The 23,756-nt window shown below is 41.1% G+C and overlaps 1 protein-coding gene across 1 annotated transcript; it reads left to right on the forward strand.

The window, feature by feature from the left end:
- The first annotated feature begins 5,503 nt into the window (after positions 1–5,503).
- LOC149284329 (17-beta-hydroxysteroid dehydrogenase 13-like) lies at positions 5,504–13,729 on the forward strand. The gene is made up of 7 exons (XM_089496871.1): positions 5,504–5,713; positions 8,612–8,719; positions 9,390–9,521; positions 11,218–11,324; positions 11,650–11,787; positions 12,486–12,602; positions 13,639–13,729. The coding sequence occupies exons 1-7, from the start codon at positions 5,504–5,506 to the stop codon at positions 13,727–13,729; spliced, it is 903 nt and encodes a 300-aa protein (XP_089352997.1).
- The last annotated feature ends 10,027 nt before the right edge of the window (positions 13,730–23,756 follow it).

Genomic DNA, 23,756 nt, shown 5'->3' on the forward strand with positions numbered 1-23,756 from the left:
AGATTGTTAAATGTGTACACAGAATTTTGCTGATCTCTCTGTTTTTGGATGCATAAAAATATTATTATTTATGGAGACAATCATGTGCATTATAGTACATTAGATGGCTTGTGTAGTCCTTTAACTTTTGTGCTTGTCTTTGGACTTTTTCCAGCTTTATAAAATATTGTACACAAACTGGTGCCAAAAAATAAAAAAATGAGGTGTGGTTTTAACAGCTATTTACAACCATGCAAAATTAAACATAATCCCCACATGTTTTTAACGATTTCATAGAATATATTAACAGTTCTTTGTAGACTTACTGCCCCTCACGGTTTCTGGATCACTAACTACCACTGACTGAAGTCCATTATCAATATTCACATGTTATTATTGAATATCAAGCGGTCATCAACATTATTTGAGCACCTACTATGCTCAGACAATAATTGAACAGTCACAAAGTTAACCAAAGACATTTCAACTTTGTCTAGACCTCAAATGACTCCAAGAGTTGTCTGCCTACTTTCACTTTGGAACATCACACCAACATTTTATGCTAGATTGTCACTGTGCAGCATAATATTTGGGAGGATCTGGTGGAAAACATACTAAAATACCCCAGGTCCAATAGCTGAACAGCATCCTGGGTGTAGTCAGGTTAAAGCAAAACCTCACCCTAGCTGAAGGCTTTGTAATGTGAATAGACAGAAAACAATTATTGATATCATCTGATGTTTTTGCATGAGAAGATCTTGTAAGCAGTTTTTATTTTTAACTGGAAAAGTTATTTTATTTTGATGTGAAAAAGTGTGAACACATTTAAACTTATACCAGTGATGTATTTATAAGGGTTGATGTCCTACTCTCGGAAGTGCCCACAACCACACGCCTACTCTCATCCACCACGTCAAGGGGGTTTAGGTCATTAGTAAAAGTGATTTACTTGGTGTTAATAGTGGCGGAAAACACATTGTCATTCGACTGCTTGACTAATACACAAAACACATTAATGGATTATATATGGGATTGTAAACCGTAACTGCTACAAAAAAAGCTACATTATAATCAAAGGAAAACAATTTATAATATGTGATTCTATGGGATTTTCAGGGTATTAGTGCAAGATAAGTGGATACACTTTACATGTACAGTCCAAGAATGTAAAAGCTTTGTCTAGAATCCATAAAACATGTCTAAAGGAATTTAACACACCATAAAATGTGCAGACAGGCAAAAAAACAAGGTATAACAGCAACATTTTAACCATTTCACCTCCAACTGTAATAGAAAAAGAAGCCACAATGTTGCTTGTTAAATTATATGTCACTAAAGGAGTTATATAGAAGTTACACAGACTTAATTTCTCCATTAAATTCAGAACTACATCCATTGAGATGGCTTTTTATTAAGTCACATATTTTATGTTCATTATAATATTTGAAACATACCTATGTTATTTTTAACTATATCAACTGATATATATTATTTGTTGGAAACACAAAACAAATATCTCAATATCTTGTTATACTACATTGGCTGTAATGAGCTTCTGTTGTGACTATGACCTGGGCCAATATCCATTGGAAGTTTTCCTTTGACCCTGTGAGACTCACAGTAATAGAAACAGTGGACACTGTTTGACAACATTTGTGTCCTTGGAGTAGAATTGTTTACTTGTAATTCTGATTTTAGATTCTAATCTTCATTTTATGAAACTATAGACAGACCCCTATTTCTAATATTCAAGGACTCTATAGTGACAGGGTCTGTTCCCCAGGACTGGCGCATAGCAAATGTTGTGCCAATATTCAAAAAGGGGACAAAAAGTGACCCGGGGAATTATAGGCCTGTTAGTTTAACTTCTGTTGTGTGTAAACTGTTTGAGGGTTTCCTAAGAGATGCTATTTTGGAGTATCTCAATGAAAATAAGTGTATGACTCCATATCAGCATGGGTTTACAAGGGATCGGTCCTGTCAAACTAACCTGATCAGCTTTTATGAGGAGGTGAGCTCAAGACTGGATCGGGGTGAATCGCTGGATGTCGTATATCTTGATTTTTCCAAAGCATTTGATACGGTGCCACATAAAAGGCTGGTACATAAAATGAGAATGCTTGGGCTGGGAGAGAATGTGTGTATGTGGGTAAGTAACTGGCTCAGTGATAGGAAACAGAGGGTGGTTATTAATGGTACATACTCTGAGTGGGTTACTGTTGCTAGTGGGGTACCACAGGGGTCAGTTTTGGGTCCTATTCTTTTTAATATATTTATTAATGACCTTGTAGAGGGATTGTATAGTAAAGTATCAATCTTTGCAGACGATACTAAGCTCTGTAACGTGGTTAACACAATAGAGGACAGTGCACGATTACAAATGGATCTGCATAGGTTGGAGGCTTGGGCTGGGATGTGGCAGATGAGGTTCAACACAGATAAATGTAAGGTTATGCACATGGGGAAGAAAAATCCAGGCTGGGAATATGTATTAAATGGGAAAACACTGGGGACGACTGACATGGAAAAGGACTTAGGAGTTTTAGTTAACAGTAAATTTACCTGTAGCGACCAGTGTCAGGCAGCTGCTGCTAAGGCAAATAAAATCATGGGGTGCATCAAAAGGGGCATAGATGCCCACGACAAGGAAATAATTCTACCCCTGTACAAGTCACTAGTCAGACCACACATGGAATACTGTGTACAGTACTGGGCACCAGTGTACAAGAAAGATATAGTGGAGCTGGAGAGTGTTCAAAGACGGGCAACCAGAGTAATAAGGGGAATGGGAGGACTACAGTACCCAGAAAGATTATCAGAATTAGGGTTATTTAGTTTGGAAAAAAGACGGCTTAGGGGGGATTTAATAACTATGTATAAATATATAAGGGGACAGTACAGAGATCACTCCCAGGACCTATTTATACCCAGGACTGTATCTATAACAAGGGGACATCCTCTACGGTTGGAGGAAAGAAGATTTCTACACCAGCACAGACGGGGGTTCTTTACAGTAAGAGCGGTGAGATTATGGAACTCTCTGCCAGAGGAAGTGGTTATGGCAAACTCAATAAAAGAGTTCAAAAGGAGCCTGGACGTGTTTCTTGAAAGCAATAATATTACAAGTTATGGATATTAGATTAATAGGGACAGAACGTTGATCCAGGGATTTATTTTGATTGCCATATTTGGAGTCGGGAAGGAATTTTCCCCCTGGTATGGGGCAATTGGCATCTGCTTCATAAGGGTTTTTTTGCCTTCCTCTGGATCAACACAGTAGGGACACAATATGTATATAGGTTGAACTTGATGGACTTTGGTCTTTTTTCAACCTTATGAACTATGTTACTATGTTACTATAGCTTAGATTGCCATTGAATTCTTTTCTGACAGTGTTTTGACAGAGCTGTACATTTAAGAAGATATTTAACTGTTATGCCATTTTCCCCATCAACTGTATAATTACCTCCATGGACTTTCTAAACATTTCATTTGTATCACCTGTTACTTAGCGTTAGTATAGGTCCAAATGTTGACTTCTTTGCTTATGGTGCATTAAGGGATACCAGTCATACATCATTGACAAGGACCATGAGGGCTGAAACTTGTATCTAAGGTTGTTGGTGATCTTGGTTTGGATTGAATTTCGTAAGAATTATGTAATAGCATAAATGAGCTTCAAAACATTATACTTTCCTTTTTTCAGTATAATCTTTGGCCTATTTCTACGGCAAATCGTTCTTTAGCTAACTTTAACTATCCGTCCAAAGGTCTTTTAAATACAGGATAATGTATACTGCTATTAAGTTTATCATATCTATGAATTATCAGATTTACTGAGTAAAAATCAAGAGATATGATAAAGGTTTATACATACTTTGACATCATTAATAAAACAAACATGAGCAAAGTTCATGTTTGCTTGGGTGTTATTGCAAGTACATGGATATGGTGACCTTCAAATAGAGTTTTAGCTGCCAGAACTCAGCTAATATGACTAAATACAAACTAGCTCTCAGTTACAGAGTACAATGGGGTTAGAAACTTGTTGGCAGGTGCTGCACTGTTCTGGGGTTCTAAGAGAACAAATGAAGTAAGAAACCCAATACATGTATTACAGTTTACAGTCTCCCACTTGTAAGATTCCAATTATATATTTATGTTTGTATATATGTGAACATGAAGTATATATGAGCATGAATATCTATGTATACTCATGTTTGAGCATGAGTGTGTGTTAGAGACTATAAGTAAGTGTATGTGTAAGCATGTGTATATTTGTTAGCATGTGTAGGTAAGGGCAAAGGCGGCACAGACAAGGTGTTTGGGGGCATTAATGGCACAGGCCATCTGTTTAGGGGCAAAATACGTCACAGATAAGATGTTTGGGGGCACTGGCAAGCTGGGGGCAAAGATGGCGCAGGCAAGCTGTTTGGTTAGGATGGCACTGCTAAGCTGCTTGGGGCAAAGGTGAAGTTTGGGGACCCTGGGCACATTTTTTGCACTAGGGCCCTGTGGTTTGTTTGTAGTTAGGCCCCTGATCACATGCTACCATCCCTGTTCTAACAAGAGTGCAAGGATCTGCTGCCCTTACCTTACCGCCCAAATCTGCAGCCAAAATAAGAAAACGGTGTATGTAATATAACAGAAACAAATTGAGGAGTAAAATACAAAATGGGGAAAAGAGATGGCAGGGGTGTAGGTCACTGTCAGACATAAAGGTCTGAAAGAGATGGCATTGATGGAGGAATATAACTTTTATATTCTTCCATGTCTGCTATCTCTTCCTCTTTCCATGTGTTACATTTCTCCATTCCTGCTATCTCTTTCCCCCTTTATGTCTTATATTGCTCCGTGCCTGCCATCTCTTTCTTCTGGTTTTTTTTTTGTCTTATATTCCTCCGTGCTTTCTATTTCCCCTTTCTTTCTTTTATTCCTCCATGCCTACCACCTCTTTCGCCCTTTATGCCTTATATTCCTCCATGCCTGCCGTCTCTTTCCCCTTTATGTCTTATATTCCTCCATGCCTGCTGTTTTCCCCCCATTTATCTCTTACATTCCTCTATGCATACCATCTCTTCTCCCCTTTTTTGGCTTATATTCCTCCATTCCTGCTATCTCTTTCTCCCTTTATGTCTTATATTTCTCTATGGAATATAATTTGTTTGCTGCACATTAATAATAAATTCAATTGCAGTGCCTTGATCATCTGTGTATGAATATTGTGGTGCATTCAATAGTGTTAACATAAACACTGCGGAGTTCTAAACAATGATGGAAATATCAGGAAATTCAACTTAATATTGAACACAAACATTTTTTGCAAATAAGCTAAAATAACATAATTAACTCCTCCAATAAGTTAAGTCTATTTTCTTTTTTTAAGAGCAGAATGTAAGAGCTGTTTGGAAAGGACAGAGTTAACTTGAATTTGACAAGCCTTGAATGGTGACGTAGTTGCTTGACTTGGTTCCCAAGTTCATGTTTCATAGTCAGCACACTTGCCTTTTACAAAGAAAACACAATGAATGTATTTCTAGAACTTCTACTCTTGCTGCTCACGCTGATATATTCATATTTGGAATCCTTTGTAAAGCTGTTTATACCTGCAAAGAGAAAATCTGTGAGTGGAGAAATCGTCCTGATCACTGGTGCTGGTCATGGCATAGGAAGGGACACAGCAACAGAATTTGCAAAGCTCCAAAGTGTGCTGGTTTTGTGGGATATTAATAAGGTGAGAATAAAAATAATAATAATAATTTACAATACAATAACTAAGAATAATATACTATATTATACTATATTGTATTTAATATACTAAAGAAACAGCATATACAGTGCTCTAATTTTCAACTAATATGAGTGGGTCCTTTAATTCACAACACAAAAAACATTTTTTGGAAGAAAGATTAAGTTGCTGATACATCTCTCTGCTCTGTGCAAGATGTGTATTGCAGAAGATTTTTGCTTGTCTTATTCATTTTTTTGTGTGACTTGTTCCTGTAAGTATTTTATTGACTTTGCATTGATGGTATTATTATGCCCAATGGAAGGGGTGGATTACAAAAGCTAAGTGATTTTTTTCTGAACTTGATCTACTGATGTAAAGCGATCATAAATGTCTACAGGTAGGTAGTGGAGTCAAAGGCTGGGGTAAACCAACCTGCTTCTAGTATAGTTCACCATATTAGAATATTTTACAGTAATGTATTTATCATGCACATGCTAATTCTAGCTCTAATTCTTTAAAGGGACAGGGTCACATTGCAGAAGAGGTTCTTAACCATGGGTATAGGTACACATTTGGGAGTATAGGAACCAAGTGAAAAGGTTATGGCACTGGATCTCTGACTAATTAAAAAATAAAGTTATATTATTAACTATTACCCTTATCAATACAGATTGAGGTGACAAGGCCACTAACCAATCAGCAATCAGATCACTCAAAACTGTTTTCCCACTTCCTACTATTGCCAGTTGATATGTTGGTGTGGTAGGACTTGCTCCCTCTGTCCAGCCTTTACATACACCTTGACATTTTTGTTACAGATAGGGTACAGCTAAGACAGCCAAATGAATGGCATGAATAATTAGGACGACTGAGCACATAGGTTTCCAGAAATGGTGAAGACTATGGTTTAAGCCACTGGGTCCAAAGTATGAAGAAGTATGTAGTTGCAATATCTGATAGCAATGTTTTTTCTTGGCATGTACCAACTTTCCTATTTGCTGAGATGACTATGTATGATTCCACAGAAGTCATTCTACATTCCACGGCTTCTTATCTTACATCTCTGGTCCATTTAGAGGTATCACAGTGCCCAATTAGAGCATTTGCATGCATGGTGGTCAACAGTGGTGAGAATTACCAGACCAGGACAAAAGGCCAATTGTCTGACGTCTCCTAGTAGATCAGACCATTGACAACAATGTGGACCTAATTTAGGGTTGTTAAAGGTTTTCAGTATAATGAGAAAAATATTTTGGCATCCGTAGTTACCAGTAGACAAATCAACTTAGCATAAAGTAATGGAGATTGAGTCTAGTGTATAAATACCGTATTGGCTCGGATATAGGCCGCCCCCGTATATAGGCCGCACCCTAAAAGTTTGGTGCTTTTTTAAAGAAAAAGTTTTTTTCTTTAAAAAAGCACCAAAAAAACATGCTGCCACTCTGTCTCCCCCCCCGAGATATGCTGCCACTGTCCTCCTCCCCCCCGAGATATGCTGCCACTGTCCTCCTCCCCCCCGAGATATGCTGCCACTGTCCTCCCCCCCCCTCGAGATATGCTGCCACTCTGCCCCCCCCCCGACTTACCAGAGCAGACTCCCGGGTGTCTTGCGGGGCCGGCGGGGGACATCTACGCAATACGCGTATACAGCTTCCGGTGCCGGCACTCAGCGGATGTCTGGTAAGTCTTGGGGGCAGAGGTAAAACGCATCGTGCGGACGGTCACCGGCTGCGGCGATGCGGGTAAACAACCTCCGCAGCCGGTGACCATCTGCACGATGCGCTTAGACAACCTCCCGTGCCGGCACCCCCCCCCCCGTGGAAAGTGCTGGCAGGGGAGGCTGTCTGAGCGTATTGGAGAGTAGGATACGGGTCCCCTGCACCGCTGCGGGGGATCTGTATCCTAACCCTGCTGCCTGCCCGGTGCCCGGGACTGCATTTCCCGGGCGTCAGGCGCTAGACCCCGAATATAGGCCGCACCCCCACTTTTAATACGGTATATTAGGCAACCACTGAAATTATGTCAAGGCACAGCTTTCAAAGAAGCAATATTTTACTGGCATCAATCAATATTCTTGTTGTAAGAACATGATTATACTTGTTTGCCAATAAGTATAATGTTTTTGAAGCTGATTACTGTTCCAAAATTAGTTAAGTCCCCTTCTCACCAGCTAGATCCAGCCTCTACAGAAAAACAGCCACCTATATGTACAGTTTTTTATATATGTGTTTAAATGAAGAACATTATTTTGAGTCTACTTGCTGATGTATCCACCCTGGTGCTTTCAGTTCAGTGGGGATTGATTCTTGAGCTGAACTAGGAGGGGAACTTACCACAACTAAGTTGATTTCACATCAGAATTCCATGGTACCATGCCACACACTTGTCTTTAAACCTGAAACGTTGATGAACTTTATCAAAGTATTTTTAAGGGTGGGCTCTAATATTGTTGGCTTGAATTCTGAAAACATGAGCCCACAATTGTTTTGTTACCACCAGATAATTAGGACACCTCATCTCTATTTCAATCCTTTTGAATGTTTCCCTGTTTAAGCTTAAAAGAATCAAGAGCTGAGGAGATGAATTATACTGATTTGGTAAAGGATGTGAATATAAACACATCAAATTACAATAACGCGTCCAATACATTTTCTTTTTTTACTGGTTATATTGAATTCTTTGATGTCATGCCACGATACATTTATTTATAAATAAAGGAAAGACATTTAAGCGATATTTCCTACCTATTTATTCTAGGTATACTGTTATCGTAATAGCAATTTAAATCTTATTTAAATCACTTTGCTTTATTTTTATGATTGTAACCTTTGGAATTTTAAATAATGGTTTTCAATTATGATGATCAAGTCTCGTCACTTCTTGATTTCTTCCTTTGTAAAGAACGGTTTGAAGGAAACTGCTTCAGAGTGCAGAAAGATTGGAGCTAAAGTTTATACATATGTGGTGGACTGCAGCAAACGGGAAGAAATTCATGCAGCAGCAGACAAGGTAAAATGGATACATAAATAAATTGTTTTGCATTCAGGAGTTATTTGCTAAAAGGCAGCATCCAAAGAGTAAATAAAAAATGGACAGTGTACCAACTGAAAAAGAAGACCCTGGACTGAATAGCTCACTAAGAGTGAAAAGTTGAGGTGAAGGAAGAGCTGGCAGGCTGCCCTGATAATAGGATAGAGTGAGAGAGTGTTAGCATGAGTTTTTGTATGTTAGTTTTGATGTGAGCATACGTGTACGTGTTAGAATTTCGTGTTGGCATGCGGAAATGAGTGGGCCTTAGCATGACTGCAAGTCAGTATATAGTATTGGAGTGTATGCAAATGTTAGTGTATGGTGTTAGCATGAGTGCCTGTTACTTTTTCGTGTCGGTATGTGTTAGTGTATGATGTGAATGTGTGTCAAAGTATGGTGCTAGAGTGTCTGGGGTGAGCCTAGGGTTATTCATGTGTGTAGGTGTTGAGTACATGTAATTATGGGAGTTTGTTCTAGCTACAAGGGTGGACACCAAAGAGACCCAGGTGCCAATAACGCTAGACTCACTCCTGTCTATATCCAAGAAATATATATTTTTGGATTTGTATATATATACTAGAAATTGTTGTCCTAATGAATAATAATAATAAAGATAATGAAAATACTAACCTAAATGTACTTTCTGCAGGTAAAACAAGATGTTGGAGACATTGATATCCTTATTAACAATGCAGGTGTTGTTTTCTGTGCCGACCTGCTTACACTCCAGGATAACCAAATCCAAAAAATATTTGACGTGAACATTCTCGCTCATTTTTGGGTGAGTGTTTCTACAATCCTTACAAAATCCTTTTATTCACTAAATCGACAGTTGACATAGGTGTGTGAAAATTTTACTTAATCTAACCAGTGCAATTAATTAGAATTATGAAGAGACACGCCTAATAAACTACTACAGTACAAAGGCTGAACAGGCCTGGCACATATGTGGGAAGATGTAAAATTTGATTGTAGATTATGTAGGGCTGGAGAGGCCTACTGAGATTGGCCCTTTATAATTTAAAGAGTTGGCATGTTTCAGTTTTGATAAGCATCAATGTGACCCTGCTATACATCATGTAATGCAAAATAATATGTCACTAAAGGGTAGTTGAGCCATTGAATATAGAATATGGCATGTTCCTATCCATGCTTAGATAATCTGTTTTGGTGTTGTATTACTCTTTTGTTATTACACCGTGCATGCATCTTTTTTTGTGTGAATCTGAACTATGGTAACTTCGGGGAAAATGGCTTCATGAAAGGACAGGGCTATCTGTGAGTGTATGGTGAAAGCTAACCTCAGACAGCTGGCTGGGAAGCAGTGCTTCATATGGAGACTCTGCATTAAACCCAAAGATTTCTCAGGGATGATGAGCACTTCATATAAAGGGTAGGTCACCAGTTGTTTAATTTTAGGCTCTGTTAACCTTATGAAAATTATGACCAGATGTAGGCAAACGATCATAGAAGTTGTAGTTGAACTGTTGAGCAAAAGTGGGAAAATGCTGAAAAGCAAGAATGCTTTAAGAAATAGGCATGTTAATAGTTTATTTTTATCATTTAATAAAATGCAAAGTGAGAGAACAAAAGAAAAACCTGAATCAAACCAATATTTAGTGTGAACAATCTTTGCTTTCAAAACAGCATCAATTTTTTTAGGTACACTTGCACACAGTTTAAACATCTTGGAGAACTAGGCGGCCTCAGTTGCTTGTCTCTCGTCATATAATCCCAGACAGACTCAATGATGTTGAATTTGCCTCCTAATGGTATTCCATGATGGATAAGTATCTGCCTGTACTTCTCAGCACTGAGGAGAACAGTAATTCAGAACAAATCCCCAACTCAATTTGCGGAAATGCAGCCCCAAACTTGCAAGGGACATCCACCATGCTTCACTGGTGCCTGCAACTTATTCTTGCACCTCTCTCCAGCCCTTCAGCAAACAGCCTTCTGCTATACCCAAATATTTAAAATGTTGACTCATCAGTCCAGAGCACCTGCTGCTATTTTTCTAGACCCCAGTTCCCGTGTTTTTTTTCCACGTATTGGTTTTTGGCCGCAAGTCTTGAAGTCTTGAAGACCACTTCTGACCAGATTTCTCCAGACAGTAGAAACCTGGTTTAACCATACAGCTAACTATATGCCTTCAAAATCCCTTGCTTTGTGAAGGTGTACATAGAATTGATGCTGTTTTGAAGGAAAACGGTGGTCACACCAAATATTGATATTGGCCCGCCCGGCTCCCCAGTTTCTCCACCCCAGGGAACTATATAAATTACTTTTACAGCATCTGTGCACAAAATCCAAACAAAGCATCTCCCTGGGCTTAACCATGTCAATATATATATATATATATATATATATATATATATATATATATATATTATACTGATTATACTGCATATACTGACATCAGACTTTGCACTGAAATAACATTTTATAAAACACATACTGTTTTTTGTTCCCTACAGACCACAAGAGCTTTCCTTCCTTCAATGATAAGGAACAACCATGGACATATTGCTACTGTGGCTTCATCAGCTGGACTTTTGGGTGTTCCGTTCTTAGTGGATTATTGGTATGTATTTTCTTAATATTTTCACACGATTTAAAATTGTGTTTGAATAGTATCAAGTTCTCAAAAAAAAAATTATACTATGTAATCAGGCTCTAATCTTTTTGCATACTAAGTTATTTAGATATCATTATGTATTTAAATAGTTTTATTTCTTTTTTTGTGGACCTTGGAGGCTGGTTCCATTTTTTAGGTTTTTTTATATTTAGGTCTTGAAAACATCTCACAGTCATCCTATGGAAAATATATGGATAGATTTATTCTCATAACAGGAAAAGCTATTCTTTAATGTAGTTAATTTTTCACACTTACTGATTTAAATCCTCAGTTCCACTAAGTTTGCTGCAGTTGGGTATCACAAGGCACTAACTGCAGAGCTAGCCGCCCTAGAAAAAAATGGAATCAACACTACATGTCTATGCCCAGTATTTGTCAACACTGGCTTTGTAAAAAATCCGAGCACAAGGTAAGGACTGTGTGAATTTTTTAAATAACATTGTTTTATTTTATAATTAATTTCCTATTTGACTTTTAATTTTACATTTTATAGCGTACAATCCCGTTACCATTAAAAAAACAGTGTATAAAAGTAAAGAAAACAGCTAATAAATACACTATAATATACTATAGACTATAATCCCTAGTTTCTCAGTGGTATGTATATTCTTAGGGCACATAATACACCAGGTGAGAAATTTCTAAGCTATGGTTTATATTTTTTTATTAAATAAAATATCTTTGGCAGTTTTTTTAAGAAAACTATACTCTCATAGGAATAGGTGAAATTAAGTAGCTGTTCTCACTAGTGTTGTTATCAGTTTAATCTAATTGATAAATGTCTTTAAATATGAGAAGGCAAGTAGTAGTTTAACACAAAATCCTTTCCCCTGGGCAAACTGTGCTGAGGAGCCATATCCCAGGTAAGTATTCTGTTTTCGATCTAAATAGCTACATCTTGGAACATGTTATTGAATGTGTAACATTAGTGCTCACTATGTTAGCAAATGTCTACAGACGTAATAAAATAAGATCACAGATACTTCTGCACTAAGACCCCTTGGAATAACCCTAGCTGTGTAAAATTGTTCTCACATTTTCTTTCTTAAATTAAGCAGGAGAGGTAATATCCCCTAATATCCCTTGATAAAATTTACTTTTTTTTAGATTATCTCCTGTATTGGAGCCAGAATATGTTGCCAGGAAACTGGTAGATGGCATTCTCACCAACAAGAAGATGGTTGTTCTACCTCCCTTTGTAAACATGTCACTTGTTTTGGAGCTGTAAGTATACATAATTGTGTGTGTTTGAACAGATTTTGGCAAGTATCGCTTAAGCTTAACGTGAAGTGCATACACTTCACTGCATTCCTTCTCTTCTTCTACTGTACTCCTTCCTGATAATAAATCACCAGGAGTCCACAAGGAAAGAACAGTGAAGATGGTCAAAAACTAATAAGGGATACATAGAGTGTGACGGGTAGAACAGAAAATAAAAATAAAAAAATAGACAGTATGTTTGGTATGTATAAATACAAATACTTAATAAAGAAATCTGTAACTCCTAAAGTACATGCTGATTACTCAAAATTTTTAGGGGCATTGTTACAACTGCTGGTCTCTTTGAACGAAGCCAGCGTTACTTCAAAGCTTAGTGATACTTTTAGCAGTCACTATTCTGGATCTTAAGCAGAGTCACCTAGGGCAAAGGAGCACAGGAACAACAAACTGGCAAGCAAAGTGTGAGAATCCCAACATAAAAATAAAGCCCAGCTCCCGTTAGATCCCTGTCTGGCTTTTGCTGGTGTTGGCAGTCGATATGTCACAGAAAGACTCTGTATCTGCTCCATAGGAGAAGACTTTGGGGAATTTCCATGAACATGTCCTCTTCCAGCAGCTGGCTACATCAAAAGCCTATACTGGATTCCAAAACTACAGCATGGACTTCGTTGGTTCCTTTATAATGATGCATTACCATGTCACAAATATAGAAGAGCTATAGATTAAGCCTATCTTGCTTCAGCAGGTTAATGTACTCTTTGTGTGTATTATTTTTATGGATGTCAGGGGGTAGACTAGGTACAAAATAACAGCATTGTTCCCTCCATGCATTTCATGCATTTTAAAATACAATCAGTGCTAAAATATATAAATAAATAGAAAATACCCTTTTCAGAGAAAGACGGGTTTAGACTTTTTAGCATTTAAAGATGTCAAATGAATACTTTTTTGTATGTCTGAATTAATATAAGGAAAGCATCTATAAATCAATAATCACAAAAGAATCAAAATAACGTAATATATGTTGTTTTTCTTCTAGATTTCTTCCAGAACGTGCTTTGAAAGCCTTAAGCAAATTCCATCAGGTGAAATTTGACGCCAAAATTTGTGGGATGGACAAAGACAAATAGAAGTGCTCTACAGGACCAATACTGAACAAGTGTTTATTCTCTCTTGCCTCTCTTTTCTCTTTTATCTCCTCTTTCCTCTCCACTCTCTTGTCACATCTCTCTCATTTCTTTTCTCTCCTCTCTTTCTACTAAACATTCTAAAGGTGTTCTGTAAAACCATGCCCATCGCCATAAACTGACCACATGCCCATGAAACAGTTTGACAAAAGATGGTAATTCTACACATTCAATAAACATACTATGTTTTTTTGTGCCAAACAAAAGTTTCAGGTTTGTTATATAGTGAATTATGCATTATACAGGGCCATCTCAAACTATTTTGATGGAGAAATTTGCCAGTGGTGGCTCTTCATAATGAATAGTGAAGTGGTGGATTAGAAACCTCAACTCTCTTGCAAACTCACTTACAAAGCCCCCCCTTTAGTGAATAGGAATGATGGACCTTGTGGTTTGTGAGGCAGAAGTTTCTAGATAAACTGGGGAACATAATTCAGGGAGAATCTCCCTGAGAGAGATATGCAAAAAAGGAAATATCCTGAGAAAAGAGGTGATCTAATAGTGTCAGAGGAGAAAGAAGACAGAAAAACCATAACAGAGACATCCTTTAGAGAGTTCTACAAAAGGAGAACCGGATACTTCTGTGTACAGTCAAATTCTATGATGAGGTTTTATTATTATGGAACCTGAACAACACTCTTCTGTACTGTTCATCTAGCAGACATTGTATGTCTCTGTGATGAAGTGAATTGATTAGTCAACTACCTCAAGATTTCAAACAAGGTGTGAAAACACAAATCATACTTTGGTGAAGATGTTCTATGACGCTGCTTATTGTTTTACACCTAAAGTGGAACATGACTGAGATCTCTTGGACCTTTGCAGGAAGTGCCATCAGAAAAAAATATGTTTCCTTAAAAGGGGGACTCTCATATTTATTTTACTACTAGCATCAAAAGAAAAATACTTTACTAAATATTATGTTTTTTTTAAATCAGTCGTAGTGTTTACATAATATAGCAGGTTGCTGCCTTTTATATGTTTCTTAGTCCAACCTAGTAGGCAAACACTGTGACTTTGATAAACAATAGTATATATATTTCTGACTGATGAATGTCTAAGGAGTCACAGACTTCATTAACATCGCCATAAAGAGTCAACCCAGTATGGTGTATGAGCAAGGAAATTTGCTCAAAATACCACGACTGACACAATGGCATCCTACAGGTCTGCAGATAAATGAAGGTTATTGGAACAAAATAAGATAAAATCAGGTTTTTAATCAATACCAATAACTTTACTGCATAAAGAACACTATAGTACATGCTTCCCAAGTAATGTCATTTTACAGTACTATTTATTCATTACCTAGCCAACATAACAACTCCCGACTTAACACAGCCAATGTCTCAATTCCAAGGCACAGAGACTAATGAGTCACACATTGTCAATGTCATTCTGCCCTGTTTGGGAAGTGCTTTTTGTTAAAATGTGATTCCTGACCAGCTCAGGTCGTTTTGCCTCATCCTATTGTATTATTACCTTCAGAGAAGTTTCATGCATCTTAAGAGATATAGAGACATCTGATGCCCAGAGTCGTAGCAGATCCTTGCTTTACCTGGTGGCAGAAGAGATATATTGTTGGTTTTCTTATACTAGCTGTTAGTTCCCACAGCCGGCATGGGAATCCAAGTAGAAGATATTCATTTTTGCTTAAAGGCAGGAATGAATACCTTGATAATTATTTTCTTACCAATTTGTAATTTAAATAAAGGTCATTATTAAAATAATACACATTAAGTAAATATTATAGCAAAAAAAAAAGAATTCTTATTTTACAACAATATTTTAGATAGAATAGATACATTTAGAGAAAACAGTGTAAAAACTAAACCATTACCTACAGAGGCACTACCTATAGGTCTTATGATGAAACAATTTATTTTTAAAAACAAATTCAGGGCCAACACAGATACAATCTTGTTCTCAAAAATGAGCATCCATGTTTTGTAATGTGTTGGCCTGCTACTGTCCTGAATTACATTTTCACTGACTTACCAATAGAAGTAGGTGGTGTCTGCAGTTTTATGTTGTTTTTTTTGAGAATTCCTAAAAATCTAATTGTTTACCATTTAACAAGGGTTCCTCTTTTAGAAGAGCAGTAGCTGTTTGGGACCTATGTCCATTCTTTGCCTTTCTACACATCCCCACATACATAAAGACCTATCAAGAGTGCATGAAGCCTCCCTGTCATAAAGTGACTGGCACATTTTTTAGACTCTCCTCCTCTCAAAGAATGCTGGGAGACCAACAAAATGGCACGCTGCACCAGAGATTGGATAGAGATGGTGATTAGTAACCTTCAAGGGAAGGTGCAGGCTAAGTGTGAAAGGTAGAGGTTCACAACAATGGGCTTTGCTTATCCAAACCAATCCACTGTCTAGAAAACCCTGTATAATTGTGGCCTAAGCAGACTAAAAAATACTAGAATATGTGAAAGATCAATGCCAAATGTATGACTGTTCCACATATACAGTGGCCAAAAGCAAACATGTTGCTTTTGGCCACTCTCACATATACCCATTTCACAGTCACGTTATGCGGATGTGCCAACTGACACCAACGTCGCCTTGGGCCTGTCTCGCATAATGCGGTTTTAGGCTGGTTAAGCCAACAGACACCACCCTTCTCTCACATATACCCCTACCACAGTCGCCTTAGGCCGGATATGCCAACAGACAGCACCGTCGCCTTCACCCAATCTCGCATACATCCATATAAAGGTAGCCTTAGGCTGGATGTGGCAACAGACACCACCGTCGCCCTCAGCAAGTCTTGCATACACTTCTACTATGGTTGCAATAGGCCGGATGTGCCAACAGACACCACCGTCGCCTTGGGCCAGTCTCGCATATACCCCTACTACTGTCGCCTTAGAACGGTTGTGCTAACAGACACCCAGTGGCTTTCACCCACTTTCACATGTACCCATATCACAGTCAACTGAGGCCGGATATGCCAACAGACACCACTGTTGCCTTTACCCAATCTCACATTCACTCATATCACGGTTGACTCAGGCCGGATGTGCCAACAGACACCACTGTCGCCTTCAGCCAGTCTACCATACACCTCTACCACGGTCGCCATAGGCCAGATGTGCTAACAGACACCCCAGTCGCTTTCAGCCACTATTAAAAATACCCATATCACAGTCACCTGAGGCCGGATGTGCCAACAGACACATCCGTCGCCTTCAGCCAGTCTCACAAACTACTCACCGTCGCCTTCAGCCAGTCTCACAAACTACTATGGATGCAATAGGCCGGATGTGCCAACAGACACCACTGTCGCCTTGGGCAAGTCTTGCATACACCCCTACTACTGTCGCCTTAGAACGGTAGTGCTAACATACACCCAGTTGCTTTCACCCACTCTCACATGTACCCATATCACAGTCAACTGAGGCCGGATGTGCCAACAGACACCACCGTTGCCTTTACCCAATCTCACATTCACTCATATCACGGTTGACGCAGGGCGGATGTGCCAACAGACACCACTGTCGCCTTCAGCCAGTCATGCATACACCTCTACTACGGTCGCCATAGGCCGGATGCGCCAACAAACACCAGTTGCTTTTGGCCACTCTCACATATACCCATATGCCTGTCAGCTTAGGTCTCATGTGCCAATAGACACCACTGTCGACTTCTGTCAATCTCACATATACCCATATCACAATCTCCTTAGGCCGGATGTGCCAACAGACACCACAGTTGCCTTGGGCCAGTCTCGCATATACCCCTACTAGTGTCGCCTTAGAACGGTTGTGCTAACAGACACGCAGTTGCTTTCATGCACTCTCACATGTACCCATATCACAGTCAACTGAGGCCGGATGTGCCAACAGACACCACCGTCGCCTTCAGCCAGTCTCAAAAACTACTCACCGTCGCCTTCAGCCAGTCTCAAAAACTACTATGGTTGCAATAGGCCGGATGTGCCAACAGACACCATCGTCGCCTTGGGCTAGTCTTGCATATACCCCTACTACTGTCGCCTTAGAACGGTAGTGCTAACATACACCCAGTTGCTTTCACCCACTCTCACATGTACCCATATCACAGTCAACTGAGGCCGGATGTGCCAACAGACACCACCGTTGCCTTTACCCAATCTCACATTCACTCATATCACGGCTGACTCATCACATTCACCAACAGACACCACCGTTACCTTTACCCAATCTCACATTCACTCATATCACGGTTGACGCAGGCCGTATGTGCCAACAGACACCACCGTCGCCTTCAGCCAGTCATGTATACACCTCTACTACGGTCGCCATAGGCCGGATGCGCCAACAAACACCAGTTGCTTTCGGCCACTCTCACATATACCCATATGACTGTCAGCTTAGGTCCCATGTGCCAATAGACACCACTGCCGCCTTCTGTCAATCTCACATATACCCATATCACAATCTCCTTAGGCCGGATGTGCCAACAGACACCACCGTCGCCTTCAGCCAGTCTCACAAACACCCATATCACGTTGCCTAGGGACGGATGTGGTAACAAACACCACCGTCGTCTTCAGTCACTCCCACATACACCCCTACTATGGTCGTTTTAGGGCGATTGCCCAAACAGACACCACCATCGATTTTAGCCTGTCTCATGTACACTAGGGCTGCAACAACTAATCGATAAAATTAATAATAATCGATAATGAAAATCGTTGCCAATGCATTTCATTATCGATTAGTTGAATCGATTTTATCAATTATAAGATGAGGGTTTTTTTCAGAGAAAATGCTCTGAAAACTACGACTCATTTTATAAATCGGTTCATTCAATGTCACTTACAGCAGTTACTACTTATGTCCCTCCCTGCAGTCGCACTGATGATTGGCGCCCCTTCCCTTATAGTGCCACACTGCTCAGCAACTCATCAAACGGTAAGTATAAAACTAATATTTGGGCTGCTGAAAATTAGGGGATGTGGGGGTTAATTTAGGGGCAGTTATGGTTTATGGGGTGCTTAGGGTTAATTTAGTTGCAGTTATGGTTAATGGGGTCTTTAGGGTTAATTTAGGGGCTGTTATGGTAGATGGGGTGTTTAGGGTTAATTTAAGGGCAGTTATGGTTAATGGGGTCTTTAGGGTTAGTTTAGGAGCATTTATGGTTAATGGGGTCTGCAGGGTTAATTTAGGGGCAGTTATCGTTCATGGGCTCTTTAGGGTTAATTTAGGGACAGTTTTGGTTAATGGGGTCTTTAGGGTTCATTTAGGGGCAGTTATTGTTAATTTAGGGACAGTTATGGTTAATAGGGTCTTTAGGGTTCATTTAGGGGCAGTTATGGTTGATGGGGTGTTTAGGGCTAATTTAGGATCAGTTTTGGTTAATGGGGTATTTAGGGTTAATTAAGGGGCAGTAATGGTTGATGGGCTCTTAAGGGTTAATTAAGGGGCAGTAATGGTTAATTTAGGTGCAGTTATGGTTAATGGGGTCTTTAGGGTTAATTTAGGGGTAGTTATGGTTGATGGGATCTTTAGAGTTAAATTAGGGACAGTTATGGTTGATTCGGTCTTCAGGGTTAATTTAGGGTCAGTTGTGATTGATGGGGTCTTTAGGGTTAATTTAGGGGCAGTTATGGTTAATGGGATATTTAGGGTTAATTTAGTGCTGAGGGTTAATTTAATAAGGTTAACTTAAGGTGCAGTTAGAGGTTAAGGGGTGCAAACTAAGGGGAATCTAAATAAAGTATTGTGTCAGTTAGCTGTGAACGAGTCTGTGAATCTATGAGGGCACTATGGCATATCTGGGGGGTATAAGGCATATGTGGGGGTATAAGGCATAAGGGGTATATAAGGCATATGTGGGGAGGGCAGAGTGACATATCTGGGGGTATATGGCATTTGTGGGGAGGGCAGAGCGGCATATCTGGGGGTATGTGGCATATCTGGGAGGCAGTGCGGCAAGCCTGGGCTCAAATGTGCATAACTGGGGGGCAGGATGGGAAATAAAAACAACATGCATTTTTACCAAAGGTTTCTTATTCTGCTATTTGTTTTTAACATCCTGTTTGTTTATTAAATTATTTTAAATAGATGCAGCCCTAATATACACCCATATCACTGTCGCCTTAGGCCGGATGAGCCAAAAGACACCACTGTCGCCTTGGGCCAGTCTCACATATACCCATATGAGGGTCACCTTAGGCCATATGTACCAACAGACATCACGGCGGCCTTAAGCTTGTCTCACATACAGCCATATCACGGTCACCATAGCCCAGATGTGCCAACAGACACCACCGTCGCTTTAGACGAGTCTCACATACACACCTACCATGGTTACAAGGATACATAAGTATGAAGGACTCCATAGCAGAGCATAGGGCTCCAGGATTTTGTGTTAACTCTACAGCTCTGCTTACCCTCACATACACCCCTACTACTGCCGCCTTAGGCCGGTTGCACCAAAAGACATCCCATCTACTTTTGGCCTGTCTCGCATACACCCGTACCGTGGCTGCGTTGGGTCGGTTGCGCCAAGAGACACCACGTCGCCTTTGGCAAGTCTCACATACACCCCTTCTACTGCCGCCTTAGAATGGTTGCGCAAAGACACACCACAGTTGTCTTCTGCCAATTTTACATACACCCACATTATGGTCAATTTAGGCCAGTCTCACATACACTGCTATTATGGTCACTGTAGGCCGGTTGTGCCCACAGACACCACCGTCGCCTTCTCCACTCTCACATATACCCATTTCACAGTCACCTTATGCGGATGTGCCAACAGACACCAACGTCACCTTGGGCCTGTCTCGCATTTACTCCTATTACGGTCTTAGGCTGCTTAAGCCAACAGACACCACCGTCACCTTTGGCCAATCTCACATTTACTTACATCACGGTTGACTCAGGCCGGATGTGCCAAGAGACACCGTCGCCTTTAGCCAGTCTTGAATACACCTCTACTACGGTCGCCGTAGGCCGGATGTGCCAACAGACACCACCGTTGCCTTGGGTCAGTCTCACGTATACCCCTACTACTGTCGCCCTAGAACGGTTGTGCTAACAGACACCCCAGTTGCTTTCACCCACTCTCACATGTACCCATATTACAGTCAACTGAGGCCGGATGTGCCGACAGACACCACCGTCGCCTTCAGCCAGTCTAGCATACACCTCTACTACGGTCGCCATGGGCCGGATGTGCTAACAGAAACCCCAGTCGCTTTAGGCCACTCTCACATTCACTCATATCACGGTTGACTCAGGCCGGATGTCACAACAGACACCACCGTGAGCTTCAGTCAGTCTTGCATACACCTCTATTACGGTCACCATAGGCCGCATGTGCCAACAAACACTAGTTGCTTCTGGCCACTCTCACATATACCCATATGACTGTCGCCTTAAGTCGCATGTACCAACAGACACCGGCGTCACCTTCGGCAAGTCTCACATACACCCCTACTACTGCCGCCTTAGACATCCCATCTACCTTTGGCCTGTCTCGCATACACCCGTACTGTGGCTGCGTTGGGTCGGTTGCGCCAAGAGACACCACCGTCGCCTTTGGCAAGTCTCACATACACCCCTGCTACTGCCGCCTTAGAATGGTTGCGCAAAGAAACAGCACAGTTGTCTTCTGCCAATTTTACATACACCCACATTATGGTCAATTTAGGCCAGTCTCACATACACTGCTATTACGGTCACTTTAGGCCGGTTGTGCCCACAGACACCACCGTCGCCTTCGCCACTCTCACATATACCCATTTCACAGTCACTTTATGCGGATGTGCCAACAGACACCAACATCGCCTTGGGCCAGTCTCGCATATAACCCTATTACGGTCTTAGGCTGGTTAAGCCAACAGACACCACCGTCACCTTTGGCCAATCTCACATTTACTTACATCACGGTTGACTCAGGCCGGATGTGCCAAGAGACACCACCGTCGCCTTTAGCCAGTCTTGAATACACCTCTACTACGGTCGCCGTAGGCCGGATGTGCCAACAGACACCACCGTTGCCTTGGGTCAGTCTCACGTATACCCCTACTACTGTCGCCCTAGAACGGTTGTGCTAACAGACACCCCAGTTGCTTTCAACCACTCTCATATGTACCCATATTACAGGCAACTGAGGCCGGATGTGCCAACAGACACCACCGTCGCCTTCAGCCAGCTTGCATACACTTTTACTACGGTCGCCATAGGCCGCATGTGCCAACAAACACCAGTTGCTTTCGGTCACTCTCACATATACCCATATGACTGTCAGCTTAGGTCCCATGTGCCAATAGACACCACTGTCGTCTTCTGTCAATTTCACATTTACCCATATCACAATCTCCTTAGGCCGGATGTGCCAACACACACCACCATCGCCTTGGGCCAGTCTACTATTGTCGCCTTAAACCGGTTGCGCCAACAGACACCACAGTTGCCTTCTATCAATTTCACCTACACTCATACCATGGTCGCCTTAGGCAGGATGTGCCAACAGACACAACCGTCATCTTCGGCCTGTCTCACATACACTCCTAATAAGGTTGCCTAAGGTCGGATGAGCCGACCGACACCACCGTTGCTTTTGGCCACTCTCACATATAGCCATTTCACAGTCACGTTATGCGGATGTGCCAACTGACACCAACGTCGCCTTGGGCCTGTCTCGCATAATACGGTCTTAGGCTGGTTAAGCCAACAGACACCACCCTTCTCTCACATATACCCATACCACAGTCTCCTTAGGCGGGATATGCCAACAGACAGCACGCCTTTACCCAATCTCGCATACATCCATATAAAGGTAGCCTTAGGCTGGATGTGACAACAGACACCACCGTCGCCCTCAGCAAGTCTTGCATAAACCTCTACTATGGGTGCAATAGGCCGGATGTGCCAACAGACACCACCGTCGCCTTGGGCCAGTCTCGCATATACCCCCTACTACTGTCGCCTTAGAACGGTTGTGCTAACAGACACCCAGTTGCTTTCACCCACTTTCACATGTACCCATATCACAGTCAACTGAGGCCGGATATGCCAACAGACACCACCGTTGCCTTTACCCAATCTCACATTCACTCATATCCCGGTTGACTCAGGCCGGATGTGCCAAAAGACATCACCGTCGCCTTCAGCCAGTCTACCATACACCTCTACCACGGTCGCCATAGGCCAGATGTGCTAACAGACACCCCAGTTGCTTTCAGCCACTATTAAAAATACCCATATCACAGCCACCTGAGGCCGGATGTGCCAACAGACACCACCATCGCCTTCAGCCAGTCTGACAAACTACTATGGTTGCAATAGGCCGGATGTGCCAACAGACACCACCGTCGCCTTGGGCTAGTCTTGCATATACCCCCACTACTGTCGCCCTAGAACAGTAGTGCTAACATACACCCAGTTGCTTTCACCCACTCTCACATGTACCCATATCACAGTGAACTGAGGCTGGATGTGCCAACAGACACCACTGTAGCCTTCAGCCAGTCTAGCATACACTTCTACTACGGTCGCCATAGGCCGGATGCGCCAACAAACACCAGTTGCTTTCGGCCACTCTCACATATACCCATATGACTGTCAGCTTAGGTCCCATGTGCCAATAGACACCACTGTCGCCTTCTGTCAATCTCACATATACCCATATCAAAATCTCCTTAGGCCGGATGTGCCAACAGACACCACCGTCGCCTTCAGCCAGTCTCACAAACACCCATATCACGTTGCCTAGGGACGGATGTGGTAACAAACACCACCATCGTCTTCAGTCACTCCCACATATACCCCTACTATGGTCGTTTTAGGCCGATTGCGCAAACAGACACCACCATCGCTTTTAGCCTGTCTCATATACACTAGGGCTGCAACAACTAATCGATAAAATTAATAATAATCGATAATGAAAATCGTTGCCAATGCATTTCATTATCGATTAGTTGAATCGATTTTATCAATTATAAGATGAGGGTTTTTTCAGAGAAAATG

This window comes from Sceloporus occidentalis, unplaced genomic scaffold (genome assembly GCF_023333645.1).
Source record: "Sceloporus occidentalis isolate IW3139 unplaced genomic scaffold, rSceOcc1.0.p SCAF_95, whole genome shotgun sequence".
Lineage (NCBI taxonomy): Eukaryota > Metazoa > Chordata > Lepidosauria > Squamata > Phrynosomatidae > Sceloporus > Sceloporus occidentalis.

What these genes read in the sequence shown, in the direction of transcription:
- LOC149284329 (XM_089496871.1), top strand. Translation starts at nt 5,504, where the DNA reads ATGAATGTATTTCTAGAACTTCTACTCTTGCTGCTCACGCTGATATAT. An exon ending in CCGTTCTTAGTGGATTATTG is followed by an intron (nt 11,325 to 11,649) that starts GTATGTATTTTC and finishes TTAAATCCTCAG; the next exon opens with TTCCACTAAGTTTGCTGCAG. An exon ending in ATGTCACTTGTTTTGGAGCT is followed by an intron (nt 12,603 to 13,638) that starts GTAAGTATACAT and finishes TTTTTCTTCTAG; the next exon opens with ATTTCTTCCAGAACGTGCTT.